Raw genomic sequence first — 16,333 nt, 5'->3', positions numbered from 1 at the left:
GTAATAAATCGATTATTCAGCCGTTAACGGTAATTATTCTAATTATAAAGGTCTAATGTGGCACGTTTAAGCGGTTGAGTTGACAACATTTGGTCACATTGGTATCCTTTGACCAATCACTCTGATACCCACTTAAAACAATATGAATCGTTTAAGAATGAGGAAGGTTGGAGAGGTCACGGGAGAATAACTCTTATAAGTAGAAGAAGATGGCCGGAGAGGTGGTAGTCGAGCACATCGGAGGGAAGGTACTTCGAAGTGTCGTTGGAGACATCACTTGTCAACTCAGGGATGGCCTTCTTCAAGCTGGCCAAAACAACTAAGTAGCCTCAAATAGTGCATGGCAGTTCGGAAACTCAGTTGAGTCATTCTACTTAATAATGAGATTGATCATCGAAGTTTGGTTAAGTAGTGTTTGTCGTTCTAGATAATTGAAGTTTGGCCAAATGTATGTTATCCGTTTTAAATTGAAAGGTTTAGGTTTAAGATTTTTTTAGTTTCCTTTAAAAATCTATCGACTTATTTTCTTTGTGCAAAAAGGATGACGGTAGTATTAGTATATAATTATATATGGTTGTTTTGAATCAGGCATTAGAACTTTATGAATTTATACCTAAAAATATGACAGTTGATGATATTTTTATAAAGGATTTTATGTCGTTTTTGCCTAAAAGGATGTCACGGTATGTGTGTGTATATATTGTATGCGTGTACTAACCTGAAAGTGTCAGCAAGGTTTAATTCATTTTGATTGGATTAAACAAAATCAGTAACATGTTTGAGCAAAAATGGTCGAATTGAAATCAAGCGAAGAAATGACTAATGACCAAGTGGATCTTGCTGATTATATGCTACCTATTTGCGGCAGTGATGCCCTTGGGGAGCTTTCTTCTCTGGGGAAAAGTGGATGTAACATCTTCAATACCGGGTTAGTAACTAAATTGTAAAGTTTTAGAATTCGGTGATTTAAAGCGGGATAATTGAATAGTTCAATGACTTATTTGAAGATATTTTATGAATTATTGTTAGTAATTATTAGATGAAGTAAAGGGCAAAATGGTCATTTGACATGAAAGATTTTTATTTTCCTTTATAAGATAATGAAACCCACGTGGAAGAGTGAAGAAGAAAAAACAAGTTTCCAGAGTTCTCTTCTTCTTCAGTCGTGAGCCACCATAGCAAAGGTGAGTGTTGTGGTTAGTTGATTATTTACTGAACTAAAGGTTTGGTTTATGATCATTAGATGATAACTAAGCTTAAGGAAAGCTTAAGTTATCTTAAAATCAAAAGATAAAAGAGTTAGGAAAGATTAAAGATTTGGAGCTCTTGAGTGAAATCTTGAAATAGAGTTTATAATAAGAATTGTAAGTTGAATTTGGTTTGTCATCAGCTTAATTAAGAGATATGAAGTGATAGAATTGGATTTAGAACATGTTGGAAATTAAGTATGATTATTGAATTTTATATGGATTATAAGATTTTGAGGTTTAAGATGTAATAAACAATGTTTTCAAAACCGGACCGGACATTGAACCGGTGAAGGTACTGGTTCACTGGTTCAACTGGGTTCAACCGCGGTTGAACCGGATTTTATATAAAATAATATATTTTTTTTAAGTTTACATAATATTCAAAGCACTATTAATATATATGTAACACTTTTTTTTAAGTTTACAATATTAAAAGGTATAAAAATATCACAAGTCATAACATGTATAAATGAAAAACCATAAAATCAAGTGAAACAAAATGATTCAAATCAACTACAACATAATATTTAAGGTAAACATATTAAATATAATAAATTATATAACTATAATCAAAAAAATAAAATTGGGGCTTAAAAAAATCATAACAAATGATGTCATTTGGTTTAATTGTTTAAAAAAAAACAATCCCACATGGCTAAGAAACATAAAAGAGTATCCCAAAAGTTTAAAGAGTAAAAATATGATAACAAAACAATCCCACATAGCTAAGAAACATAGAAGAGCATCCCAACTTACTTCTATAAATAATAGAGATAATTTGACATTCAAAATCATGGAGCCTTTTGGTGAGTACAAAGGGAACTATTCTTTCGCTTCAATTGAGCTCAAATTTTAGGCTTCAATTGAGCTCAAATTTTAGGCTTCAATCGAACTTCTAAATTTTGTTTGTGAGTTCGAGCATTTTCGATTTCAAGTTTTAATATTATATTTCGAGTTGATAATTTTGCTCGTGAGTTTTTGTGTCGAGTTGAGCTTACTTTTAAAGTTTTCGAGTTCGAGTCGAGCTCAGCAATACTCGAATTTGACTCGGCTCGTTGAACAAACGACGTCGTTTGGTTTAATTTTTTTTAAAGAAAAAAAGTGAACCGACGGTTAAAATCGGTTTTGCCGGTTTTCAGCCGGTTCACCCCGGTTTTCAGCCGGTTCTTCCGGTTCTTTACCTGTTCTGTGCTAATCCGGTTTTGGGAGTTAACCAGACTGGACAGGCCACCGGTTCACGGTTCAACCGGTCGAACCGACCGGTCCGGTCCGATTTTAATAACATTGGTAATAAATGAGTATAGATTGGTTTAAGCATATGTATGTGAGTTAAGAACATAAAAGAGAAAGAAACATGAAGTGTAGAAGATAAAAGGAGTAATTTTCGTCTATAAAATGTGAATTCAGGGCTAGTGTGCATCGGTACACATTCAACATGTACCGATGCAATAAGGGTAAATTTCTAAAAATTATTTAGTGTGTATTGATGCATAGGAAGTGTATCGATGCACCCCTTAAAATGAAAACATCGAATGTAATTTGTGTATCGATGCATAGTTAGTGCATCGATACACATGTTAAGGAATGCACCGATGCACTACAGAGTGTACCGATGTCTACCTTAAATAAAAGATGTAATCAACCTTTCTTTTAGTCTAAGGAGTGAACAATTAGAGTATATCAATTAGAATATTGATATGGATCCATGTATTATTGTGTAGATATAGAACATAATCCTGTTCCGGAACCATCAAAGAATTAGGATCGACCAAAGTAAGCAAGGCTAAGGTGAGTGTAATTTAATTTGTACTTATGTTATTGAACCAACATTGGCTTGCGATGAGCCAGTGACGGAGTTACTATGGTAAGAAGTGACTCCTAAAATATTATTTGATTTGTGATTGATGGAATTCTTATGTGTGCATGAATACATGAAAATGGGTTATATGACAAGAATATTATACAATGATCTATGAGATCATACAAGAATGATATACAAGCTACATGAGAACGAGTTATGAGATTACATGTTTATATAATACAAGTGATGTGAAATGTTATAAATAATAATGGCCATGTTATGTGATATGAGAGCTAGGGGTATAGTTGGCATGCCAAGAGTAGAGGGTTTACACCGTCCTTCGAGACAATTCTGCGTGGTCCTTCGGCACATATATGTATTCTTTGGAACATGTATGAGGTTTTTTGAGACACCTACTTGATCCTTGGTATATGTGTATGATTCTTAAGGAATTTATATATGGTCCTTATGGACAATTTTATATGGCACTACAGTGCAACTCTACGCGGCACTTCGGTGCAATTCTATGTGGCACTTCGGTGCATTTATACGAGCTGTGGTGACAACATATGTGCACAACCTCAATGTACTCGCATACCTTGAGTTCTCAGTAATGTACATGGACTTATAAAAGATATCAAAAGTGTTTGCATTATTATATGATATCATGTTATTATTATTTACACTGAATTACATGTGTACATGGGCTAATAAAGAGATAATGACAAATACAATATATGTGATATATATGCTTTTGGGGATATGAAATGTGTTATAGGAATTATATGATGTTATGCGTGTTTACATGAACACATGAGAAATGATATAAGTTATATGATACAATCTATGTGACATGGACTTATAAAAGATATCAAAAGGTTTGCATTATTATATGATATCATGTTATTATTATTTACACTGAATTACATGTGTACATGGGCTAATAAATGGCACTACAGTGCAACTCTACGCGGCACTTCGGTGCAATTCTATGTGCACTTCGGTGCATTTATACGAGCTGTGGTGACAACATATGTGCACAACCTCAATGTACTCATACCTGAGTTCTCAGTAATGTACATGGACTTATAAAAGATATCAAAAGGTTTGCATTATTATATGATATCATGTTATTATTATTTACACTGAATTACATGTGTACATGGGCTAATAAAGAGATAATGACAAATACAATATATGTGATATATATGCTTTTGGGGATATGAAATGTGTTATAGGAATTATATGATGTTATGCGTGTTTACATGAACACATGAGAAATGATATAAGTTATATGATACAATCTATGTGATTACATCCACATGTGATATATGTTATATGATATGAAGCTATGTGATATGGGTTAATGATAATGATAGAGATTATGATAATGATGTTGATGTTGATAATGATGATATATGTGCATGTATGCATTATGTTATATGAAATGTTCTATGGTTTTATTATATGCTTTATATGCCTCACTAAGTCAACGACTTAGCATGTGATTGTTTCACACGTAGGTTCGAGAAGAGGAAGATTGATAAAAGTTAAGCAAGACATGTCAGTTTTTCCTTTCCAAATATCATATCAGAAAAGAATTGAATAGTATGTATTTTATAATACTGATTGTGGTTGGCATGTAAATAAAGATTTGAATCTGATATACTCTAATTGGTTTTGTAAAATCATATTATTGTATTTTATGTAATTATTCATTTGTATTTAGTAAAAGTTTTAAAATTATTCACTATTATGTACAAGTAAATAGTTTGAAATGTCAATGTGACACATCGAATTTATATCTGGGTCGGGTATGGGGGAGTGTTACAATATTAGCTTCTTTTACCTCACTCAAGATGATAGATTTATGATAAAAACAGTAAAGAAATCTCAAGTAGAGCTTTGTTGCCAACCCGTTTGACACAAGATGGTGAACTCAATAACAACTTGAGATCGACTCCTCTTTAAAGAAGATTTTTTATTAGAGTTAAAAGGTAGGTCAATATGTCTTACGTGATTAAACAGTGTAAAATAAGTTAGTCTCGACGTTAATATGAGTATTCTTTTTTTTAATTTAGGTTTATGATGGTTTTTTTAGCGAGACTCATACTTTTGTTCGATTTTTATGTGGCTCGGATTGTAACATACAAAATCCACTTTTTTTTTTAAATACATGCCATATTAGTTTTCTATTACTAAAACAACGGATGCTACCGATTCTTTTATAAAAAAATAATATTGGTGATTGTTTTATTACTTTTGAATCTTTAATACTAAAGAAGAAGAAAAAACTTAACTCATATTTTAACCATTTTTTTACATTTTCTATTATTATTATTTTTATATTTTAACAAATATAATATATCCATATTACTTATTTTTATGTATTTTATTTTTAGTATCATTATTCTTTTTTATATAATTTTTTAACCCATAAAATTCCAATAGCCTAATATTTTCTAAAAAAAATTATCTAAGCAGAAATAATCACAAATAGCATTTTGAATTTCCTCTTTCAAACTTCAATAACGATGAAGGAATTTGGAGAAGAAAATTAAATAACACTGGATTTGCTTAAAAATAAATGGCAACGAGTATGTTAGTTTCAAACATTTTATGGTTTTATTAATCTCCTCAAAATACACCATCTGATGAACAAAAACATAGCTAGGCTATCTGTTTGCAAAATTTCAATATTTGATCCCTACGGAAATTAAAGGGGATAAAGAAAATGTCAATGAACCATGTGCCTCACGTTTTGAAGCAATCTAGTTCGCGCAAGCAAACAGTATATACACGAGGCTAAGGCAATAATGAATCGGTACAAGACGGTTTTTGTTAGGGCCTGCAGAAACAAACCACAAAGTCAATAAACTTGGTTCATTATGTCAGTAATATGAAGTGGGGAGCAAGAAGAGATCACCTTCATGCTTCGGTGCTTTCACCCGTTGTCCAGACTATGTCTTTCAGTTCGCACGAAAAACTTTTATAGAACTGTCATTAAAAGAAGAATTTATTTATGAAACTCGGGGCAGAGAAGAAAGATCCCTGTTAAAGTGGGTTACAGAAAACGCAGGGATGCTAAACATTTTCTCATCGACAAAGCCAAAGTTATCAGCAAATAGTTAATGTAGGTATACCTTGTGAAACTCCAACGTGTCACCACCGGTTTTACGAAGCTCCACCATATGTAAGCAGGGAGCCACCTCAAAAACCTAGATCAAAGAGCAATGAGGTTTACATGTTTCTTTGATATGGAAGAATCTAAAGATCTTATATCCTTTGAAGGGCAGTTAGAAATTGATACATAAGCTTAAACAATTATTCAAATGATGTATACTTCCATTTCAACCAATGGTAAATTTTTCATTGTTTACAAAAGAACTAAAAAAGGATGCTTGACTAGCTAAAAAAAATGCAGTACCTCGGTAGCTACGGAAAGCTGGCCCTTTCTCCCACTTTTGTCACCTTTCAACTTCATCTGTGACAAAGTGAATATACATGAGAGATGAAACAGAATTTGCAATCATATGAACTAGATGTTTTGAAAAGGCAAGAGGATTAGCTTGCCCAACACTGATTCAGATAAAGCAAACCTTGTAGTTTTTCTTGTGAACATTAAATCCCATAGGCTTTGCAGCTTCCTCAATTTTTGAGAGAATTTCGTTAGGAGGGCATTGAGAAGCAAAACTGGTTTCTCGCTTCACAGCCCCCTGTAGTTTCAATTCAAACCAGAAGCAAAAAGAGTGCTTAGCTAAGAAATATTTTCTAATAATTGTAAGATTGAAGGTGAGATCCAGGCTAGAAGCATTTAACATAGATAATTGTTCAAATTCTATGATTAACACAATATAATCAAGGGAAATATAAAGGGATCTTAGATACATACGCTCTGCTTCTCAAACAATTTGTCAAGGCTAAAGCTCTGCGCCATAGATATAAGCTCAAAAGCATTCATGGACACAGGTTTCTCTTTCCTTTCTGTTACAAGGTGTTCCTGCAAATAAACAAACCATAAGTAGCATGAAATGTAATTCATTCTTTCATATAGGGTAACTTGGTTCCAAAGCAATGGACACAAATGAACAAAAACTAGTTTACAGGGTCAATGTTCAAGTTCTGGGGAAAAGAATTCCATCCACACATTCTAAAACTCAAGTGCTTGTAAAGAATTTTGCTTACAATATATCTCTTTTCTCAGAGCTGAAAAACAGACAGAATCTAAAATGTCTTACCGTTGAGTCATTAAAAACAGCATCTATGTCATCAAGATTTACATCCTCTTCCTGCTCAAATCGGGCTGGCTTGTACCCTTTCTTGAACCAGTCATCTTGTAGAATTTCTGGAACAGTTATACGCTGTCAAGAAGAACATGCAGAACTTCAATAGAAATGCATGTGTTTATCAGCCTATGCTGAGAACAAAGATTGCAAGCAATCACAAAGTTTTATCGGACGAATTGATTTTGGAATTTACCGTAAGAGGGTTTGGATCAAGAATTCGTTTAATCAATTTCCTTGCACCAGATGAAAACCATGAAGGACAACTGAAATCAGCCGTACATATCTGAAATTTATCACGATGTACCAACAATTTTAATGTTCTCATCGAAAAAGAGAAGCCAAATCTGGGAGGATAGGTACTTACTTTCTTATACAAGGCTACAAGGCTTGGCTCATCAAAAGGCAAATAACCAGCCATAAGAACAAAGAGAATAACTCCACAAGACCAAATATCTGCTGAAGTACCATCATAACCTTTATCTTTGAGCACCTGATAAGAAAAATATCAGATGCCACAGTAAAAGAAAAAGGGGGGAAATTGCAGCATCAGAGCTAAATTATTTTCAATAAAGTCGTGAGTACCTCTGGAGCAACATAATTTGGAGTCCCACAAGCAGTGTGAAGCAATCCATCCTCCTATATTAGAAACATGTTAAAGAAAAGGGTGACACTACTAGACATGGAGTTTTCCTTCTTTTCCACCATTATTGAAAGTAGACAATTATATGATCTTACTGCTAACTAAAATGCCTTGACCAACTGTTTCACGCATTTTCTCGAGTAACCAAACTGATTGGTGGCTGACCTTCTTTAGTCATTTGGACAAGTATTTTTCTTGGAAATTATTGGGGTTCCCCCATAACTTTTTATGATTGAAGGCCAGAGGAATTCTTTAATAGGAAAGGATAATTAGTGTGTAACAACGCTTAAACTGATATAAAAAATACAAGTAATAAACTATTTTAAATATATTTACTTAAAATCATTATTGGCCCCAAAAAAATCATAACACAAAAGGTTTGATCCCTTATCATAAAACATAAGATTTTATCAACAAAAAATACATATCTAATCCAAAAATTTGGTGAAGAGATTTAAAATAGTTAAGTTTCTGCTTATATGATTACAAGTGTCAATAGGCATAAGAAAAAAATATGTATTCATCGTAGTCAATAACTGAACAATACGTGCTTACCCGAACTTGCTGCGAGAAAGCACTCAATCCAAAATCTGAAATTTTAAGAACACCTTGCGAGTCAAGAAGAAGATTTTCAGGCTGCAAAAAGTAGATAAATACTGGATAAATACATATGAATAAGGAATTACAACCCGCACCACATTGAATGAACTTCTCCAAATTAATTCAAAAGAATTGAAAAACAGTACTCATTGATTGGTGAATTAAATAGAAAAGTTAAGACCTTCAAATCTCTATGGTAGACGCCTCTACTGTGGCAGTAATCAACAGCATTGATAAGCTGATGGAAATAGCTTCTAGCTTCATCCTCTTTTAGTCTCCCGCTTTTGGCCTACAAATATCCAAGATTTTTCACTACCATGAACAATAAACGACGACCTACTACTTGAATCTATATATATCAAACAATGTTCCTTCGGGGTCACAATTTAATTCGTTCCATTACAGATATCGGCAAAGTTAAGTAACGGCAATTCCTTACAATTTTGTCGAAAAGCTCGCCTCCATCAACAAACTCGATCACGATATATATCCTTGACTTGCTTGCCATAACCTATGCATTAGAATTTAGAAGCAAAGAAGTTTGAATAAAATAATTGTATCAGCAATGCTAAACTGAATGAACCTTCTGGCTTCTACGGCAGGGATTAGTGATTTTACCTCAAATATCTTAATGACATTGTGATGCTTGATAAGCTTCATTGTTGATATTTCTCTTTTTATCTGCTCCATACAAAACCAAATTTCTTAAGGTTTTTCAAAATTATAACACAACGAATTTTATCACAAATCCAGATTCGATTAATCGAATGTTATTTTGGTAATATAAGTACAAGTGAGGCGCATGTTTATTGACGACCGAGATCAATTTAGAATTTCAATTTTTTTTAATTTGAAATGTTTTGTGTGCACGGAGGAGACTGGGAGGGAGGGAGTATTGACCTGTTCGACCATCCGGTGACGGAGAACTTGGTCACGGTCGAGGATTTTAATGGCGACACACTCGCCGCTCTCGACATTCTTAGCGAACTTAACCTTGGCGAAACTGCCCTCACCCAAGGTTTTCCCGAGCTCGAACTTCCCGACACGCGTCCACATCGCGTTAGCACGCGTCGTCTTCTTCTTCATGCTCATTCTCTCGTCTTCAAACCTAATCTCCGATCGAGAGAGATGGGAGGAAAAAGTGGGACAAATAGTGCGTGCAAGAAAAGAAGTAGCGGGGTGGAATGGAATGCGATATGGTTATATATTTCATAATTATTGAGTAATATGGGGTCCACAGATGATGACGTGGACCCGACATCTTCAGTTGAAATATCCCGTGTTTCTTCCGTGGCTTCACTACGAATTTACTTCTCTCTCCCTACTATCTTATCTATTTTTTATAACAAAATATACTATATAATTAAGAGTATATTAGGTTAAAATTTAATGTATTTTTTAGCTTCCTTAAAAAATTATATTTTATTTTCATTAATAACTCCTTTGTTTTTTATTTAAAATTTAACCCGTAATATCGTTACCCTATTAAATTCAGGTCTAAATTATTCAAATTTGGATTTAAATTTAACATTAATAATAATTAGATATGAATTTAATAAAGCTAATAAATATTTAAATTAGGTTAAAATTGAACTTAATTTTTCATTAAATAAAGATGATAAAAATCTAACAATAAAAAAATTAATTTTAAAAGTGTAAACAGTAATAGAATTTGCAACAAATTTTAACCAACATTTCAACATTTGTATCGAAGGAAAGAGTTGATATATTTTAGGCCAAAGCAAATAGCCAAGATTTCAAAAAAAAATAGCTGCGTTGAAGTATATCCCAAATCCCATGTATTTTTTTAAATCAAGAACATTTATTTATTATCGTTATTTTAAATTTAACCTTGGATGGGACGGAGCCTAAAACCCGACTTGCAAAATTATAAGTTTATTAATAATAAATGTAGATGAAAAATGTGAATAAAAAGTTTAATATAGAAAGGGTAAAGAAGTAATTGAAAAATGAATAAGGATTGGGCGACTATCAATAATTGAGAACGTCCAAAACACCAAAAGCAAGAAGATCTAGTCTTCCGGTGGGATCAAATAATTTCGAGCGTTAGAAAATTCCGTGTTCCATATTTTCTCTTTACTGATTATCTATAAATATAAATAATAACACAAAAAATTCAGATTTATATATGGTATCAATACCAATTTCAAATATGTTTTGTTAATAAAATTAATTATATATCGTCTTATGTTATTAAAGATATAATATAATATATTTTCCATATAAAACTATCAAAATGAAGCTTGCTAGTTTCAACGTAGCTTCCGAGAGGTTGTGTGGCCAAAATGATATCAGCATGTGGTAGTGGAAAGGATAAGCTTTCAAGTTTCGATCCATGTGGGACAAAGGCAATGGAACTGTGTCCACAAAAGAATCTAGTGGGGGAGATTTTTGGTCATGCACCTACCAGTTCCTGCACACATATTTGGTCACCCTCCGTACTTTGTCATGGGTCAAATTGCCTTCTTTCTTTAATGTTCTGGGTTTTCCACCTGACATTCTATCACACATCAAAATGAGAGAACGGAAATTGGGGAAGAAAAGACCGAAATAGAAGCCAAATTTTTCATAAATCATAATAACAAAAAAACTCTTGGGTACTCCACGAATATAAAATTATTAGTGAAAAATAATTATCGCGTAAATAAAATTATTGAGAATATTTTATTTTATATTTGGTTTATTTAACAGAATGTAAGTGTAACATCCATTTTTTTAAAAGATAGAACTATTAAGAGTTCATCTCCTAAGAGGACTCTTCCACCACCGTATCTTTTAAAACAACAACCACACCAACAAACATACAACAATCGAACAATGAGTCTAGTTGCATTAGGATTCTATTGTTAATAGGATTCTAAAAGTAGTTAGTTTTTTTCACTATAAATACATATAATCATCCCCATTTGTAACACACGGATTTACATACAAGATACAGAGAAAAGCATGAAAAAATACAAAGGCAAAGCTATTGTGAACGATTCGAAAAGAAGTAAAATGTAGCATTTTTTTACATTGATTCGTTCATTTCTCGCATGTGCATATTATTTTTCGTAAGATTTAGTTCGAAAAACCTAAAGCGTGGGTTGCGTTGATGACCAAAAAGGGGTGGGTTTCAAAGTTTCAAACCTAGATCTACTCCCTAGGCATGTTCATTTTTTTAAAAGTATTTAATATTCCCCCCTAAGTCAATCTTAATCTTTAATTTACCTTGAAATTTATACTTTAATTTTACTTGTATATTAATTTCGTCTCCTCTATATATATTTTTAATTATATTTATTTATTTATTTATTATATTCATCTTTTATTTATTTATTTATATTATATTATTTTTATTATATATATATGTATGTATGTATGTATTAATTTTTCACCATTTGCTATGTATATATATTTTTTTCTTAATATTATATTTTATACGATTTTATATATATATATTTTCTTAATATTCTATCTTTGTTTTTATTTATTTATATATATTATATTTTTACTTTTTTTATTTTTTTCTTAATATCATGTATATCTTTATTTTTTTACTTGTTTTACTTAGTATTATATTTATTATTTTATTTGTTTTTGTAAATACTACTTTATAATACACATTATTTTTATTCCTTTTTAATTTCTTTTATCTTTTCTTTACTCCATTAATTGTTTCCCTTTTACATGTGTCTTTTTTTTTACATTTTATTCATTTTGTTTATTTTTATTATTATTTTATTATTATTTTTTATGTGTTTTGTTATTTTTTATTTTTTCTTGTTTTATTTATTATTTTCACGTTTGCACACTTGCTATCTTAATTCGATTTTATAATCCATTACGAATTTAACGTTTTTATCTTTTAAGGGTATTCAAATCAATCAATTGTAAGTAATTTGAATTGGGTCTGTTAAATTTTAATTTAAATTTTGAATTTTGAATTTTCGCAACTAAGACAACCGGTAAATTAATTGGTACCGAAAGGGCGGTTCAAGGGTGCTAATCCTTCCTTGACCGTAACCGACTCTCGAACCCGACACATTTCTGGTAAAAACGCAGATCAGGTAAGATGGTGTCCGACCCACCTAAATTCGTTTTAAAATGGTCGGTGGCGACTCCAATCCACATTTTTCAAGTCGAAACCCAATTTCGGGGCCCAACCGAAAGACGGCTACGACAGCTTGGCGACTCCGCTAGGGACAGGTAAGTGAGTCAGGCCGAAATTAATTTTCGGTTGTCTTTTTTTAGCGAAAATTACAAGTTTAAATTTTAATTTATTTATTCGATTCCAATTATTTATCTTCGATTATTTTTTTAAGTAAATAGTTGTACTGACGTTTTTTCAATTATTTTAGATTTTTGAAAAAGTTTCCATCTCTAGCTCTATACCCGAGCTCTGAACCCTTTTAAGTGGGGGTGAAAGCGACGCCTTCGTGTGAATTTATTCACCGTGCGGGCCTAGCAAGTAGCCTTTGAGATTCATATACCTTATGTCTTCGTGTGAATTTATTCACCATGCGGGCATAAGGGAATGTTTCCTCTCGAGTTTAACTTAGTTCACATAAGCTTGTAATGGGCTTAGGACTAAGGGTCTGGTAAGCCCAAGGGGGCAGCGACAAGGAGAACTCGGGTCCCATTTTTTAGATCCTAAACCGGGAGGCTATGGAGAATTAGAGCCCACCCCAAAACCTCATTCCAAACCCTAGGCTACTTTGTTTCATGCTTTACTTCTGTTCAAAGCATGCGAACTAGACAAATATGCGGTTAGGATTTGTGTGGAATTAGCATGCGGGATAGAGATCATGTCGGGTAGGAATTAAAGCATGTGGGGTAGATATCATGCGGGGTAGAACCTTTTATTTTTCATTATTATTATCTTTACCTTACTAACTCTTTTCAATTTTTCTCTCTTTTATTTTATTTCCATCATATGCATCATTCAAAAGAGGTGTTGATCCACACACAAAAACGTGTTCGTTAACCATAAATAATTTGCATTAATGGACAAATGGGTTGTAATACAAGAGATGAAAAAATGCAGGGGTCCGGCTATGGTCAGAAAAGACTCAGAAAGAAAATGAGGACAATTTGCAAGACAATTATATGTCATATTCGATCAAGAAGACATGGTGCCCATAATCAAGTACATCAAAAGTTAACTTTTCAAAAATGGGTTGACAAAAGTGGCAGGGGCAAGATGAGAAAAATGTTACTGACCTCGAGAGTCTATTCAAAGACAACAAGAACAAGATGACAAGTCACTGTCGACAAATTCAAGAAACAAGCAAATGAACTTCGGATAATCCCTTTGATGGAGGATTTCAATGGAATTTCTGATTCAACAAATGATGAAAGCCAGAGATGCAGTCATTCGACACTTTTTGGGAACCAGTACAAAAAACAACTCAACATTTTCACGGTTCATCCAGAGAGGCCGGAGTGGTTCAACAGGTTATTCAACCGGTGAAAGACGAAGGCAAATGACTAGTCAACCTGTTCCGGGTCTAGAGGATTTAGTCTGGATGTACCTTTAAATATGTTTATTGTCTCTTAAAAGATAAAACACTTTTGTCCCAATAAAGGTTATTTACAATAACAGACTTATTTTTGGATCAATGCCTCGAACATTTCATGCATTTTTTGTATTTTGCATCTACATTTCATTTTTAAGCATTTTCATAAACATGAAATTTCTTCATGGAGAATTTGATGAAGTGGTTTTAACCACATGAAATCACATGGAAGTAAGATTGTAACATCAAAAGAAAAAAACTGAAATCATAATGAATGAGCTCGATCAGCTGGTTGTACGACTAAGCCTGCCAAGATGATCTGAGAAAATAGTCCACATATCCTAAGGGCTACGATATTGAAGATGTTTGCAGTTGCCACATAGGATGCTCCAAACATTTCTTTGATAACTATAAGGCGCTGAAGCGTGAGATCCAAAACCTGATGGGTTCAGGGGCACGGACAGCCGAAGAAAGGGCATTGCATATATCATTTGCACTTAGAGGATTGTTTTGTTTGAACACGTCTTTGATTTTTCATGTTCGCTTAATCTTTTATACGATTGAATTTATGCTACTTTCTAAGGTGGAGCAATTGAACAAATCTTAATCTTTAGTTTTTTGACTATTAAATGAATTAAGGATTCTTTTAATTCTTCAAGAATTATGGATTTTTGACACATGACAAGGTTAGACCTTTCTTATCCTGTCTCAAACCCCAAAACAAAATACCTTGATTCTTTACCCAAAATAACTCATGGTCATTACCAAAAAGACCAAATTTTGACATTACCTCACTTTGAAATTTTTTAACAATGTATTTATCTTTTTGATATACCCATACCTTTCTTTGAGTCAATAAAGTCACATCATTGTCTTTTTAGACTCAAAATTGATATTTTTATACCATTAAAACCCAAGGCATTGAGTTGTTCATTTGAACATGAGCATTCTTCTAAGACACAATTTGGGGCATTCGCAGGGAGCCTGAACATTGAGACATGTTGGGGGCAAGAAGCAGAAAGAAGAATTCACTTGAAATAATTCTACCATGCATTAATTACACTGTTTTCATGTGAATAAAATTAATCCTAAAAATCTATCCCCCTGGGGATACCTCTTCTGTGAGGACTTCCATGTATGAAATGATGAACGAATTTCTTTCTTAATCCCTTCACAATAGGAGAAAATATATATCTCTTGTGTCCCCATTTGAGCCTATAGTATTTTTCTTCTGATTCAACCCTAACCAATGATCATCCTCCACACTGGGGGCAAGGTGGAGAAAATTTACTCGCATGAGTGAAGACATTGATTCAGATGAGATACCGAAAGGTGAACCAAATACCAAGTGCGAAGATTCAATCAGAACAAAAAGAGAAAAAAAAAGCAAAGAGAAAATAAAAAGAGAAAAAAACAAAGGAAAATTGAAGAAAAAATAAGACAATATGCATATGCAAAGATTATCTCGATTCAAACGACGCATCGAGATTCAAACTATGAGATTGATCAAATCACTGAACCACTTCACTCAAAGATCATAGAGCATCAAGTGAGATTGATCAAGCACAATCATTTCTGAATTACTGAATCACTCCACTCGAAGATCATAGAGCATCAAGAGAGACACACATACAAGCAGATTCAAATTGAGCAAGATATGATTGAAGACATCAGAATGAATTGATCCTTGCTTCAATCACCCTTAAACACTTGTTTGAGACTTTTATCCCTTTCTTTCATAACAATGAACCATGACCTACGTTACATGCCTTAAAAGTCCCTTCTAATTATACATGGAATTCTAAACAGAAGAGACTATCTTTAGATTTCATCTCGCCCATCAGGACTAATCGTTATTTGCAAAAAACAGTGTAATTATTGTATGATAGAGAAAAATAACAAAGGGGGTTCAAGACGTAAATTACGAATGACGTCTTGAAACCAAAGGAGGATTCGAGTTGAAAACCTGAAAAGGCGGCTCGATTACGAAAATTGGGCAGCTGAGGCGATCTCACAAATTCCTTGATAAGGCATCGCACAATCCGAGCATGACCATGAAAGTTGGGAGTCGGAGAACACTTCCAGTAGATGAGCATACAAGGTACTCCATCAAACCTTTGAGCATCAAATAAACAAAAAATGCCAAACCTGGGACTTTTTATCCTTTCCTTACTTAACCTTTTCCCAAAAATAGCTTTGATCTTGGCACGTGTCAAATAGCTATAATTTATTGAAGG

The 16,333-nt window shown here is 33.0% G+C and overlaps 1 protein-coding gene across 1 annotated transcript; it reads right to left on the bottom strand.

Annotated features, from left to right (window-relative positions):
- Window positions 1-5,653: 5,653 nt before the first annotated feature.
- On the bottom strand, window positions 5,654-9,735 carry LOC120136397 (CBL-interacting serine/threonine-protein kinase 9-like). Its single transcript, XM_039152442.1, has 15 exons — window positions 9,478-9,735; window positions 9,196-9,258; window positions 9,017-9,088; window positions 8,759-8,866; window positions 8,533-8,613; window positions 7,920-7,973; window positions 7,702-7,827; window positions 7,531-7,620; window positions 7,290-7,412; window positions 6,944-7,051; window positions 6,651-6,767; window positions 6,479-6,535; window positions 6,195-6,269; window positions 5,978-6,048; window positions 5,654-5,899 (listed from the first exon to the last, which is right to left on the bottom strand). The coding sequence occupies exons 1-14, from the start codon at window positions 9,667-9,669 to the stop codon at window positions 5,980-5,982; spliced, it is 1,335 nt and encodes a 444-aa protein (XP_039008373.1). The 5' UTR covers window positions 9,670-9,735; the 3' UTR covers window positions 5,654-5,899; window positions 5,978-5,979.
- Window positions 9,736-16,333: the final 6,598 nt, after the last annotated feature.

Source organism: Hibiscus syriacus, unplaced genomic scaffold (genome assembly GCF_006381635.1).
Source record: "Hibiscus syriacus cultivar Baekdansim isolate YM2019G1 unplaced genomic scaffold, ASM638163v2 tig00110627_pilon, whole genome shotgun sequence".
In the NCBI taxonomy this organism is placed as follows: Eukaryota; Viridiplantae; Streptophyta; class Magnoliopsida; order Malvales; family Malvaceae; genus Hibiscus; species Hibiscus syriacus.
Note: the sequence above shows the minus strand (reverse complement) of the source record. Positions and strands in the feature narration are given on the sequence as shown.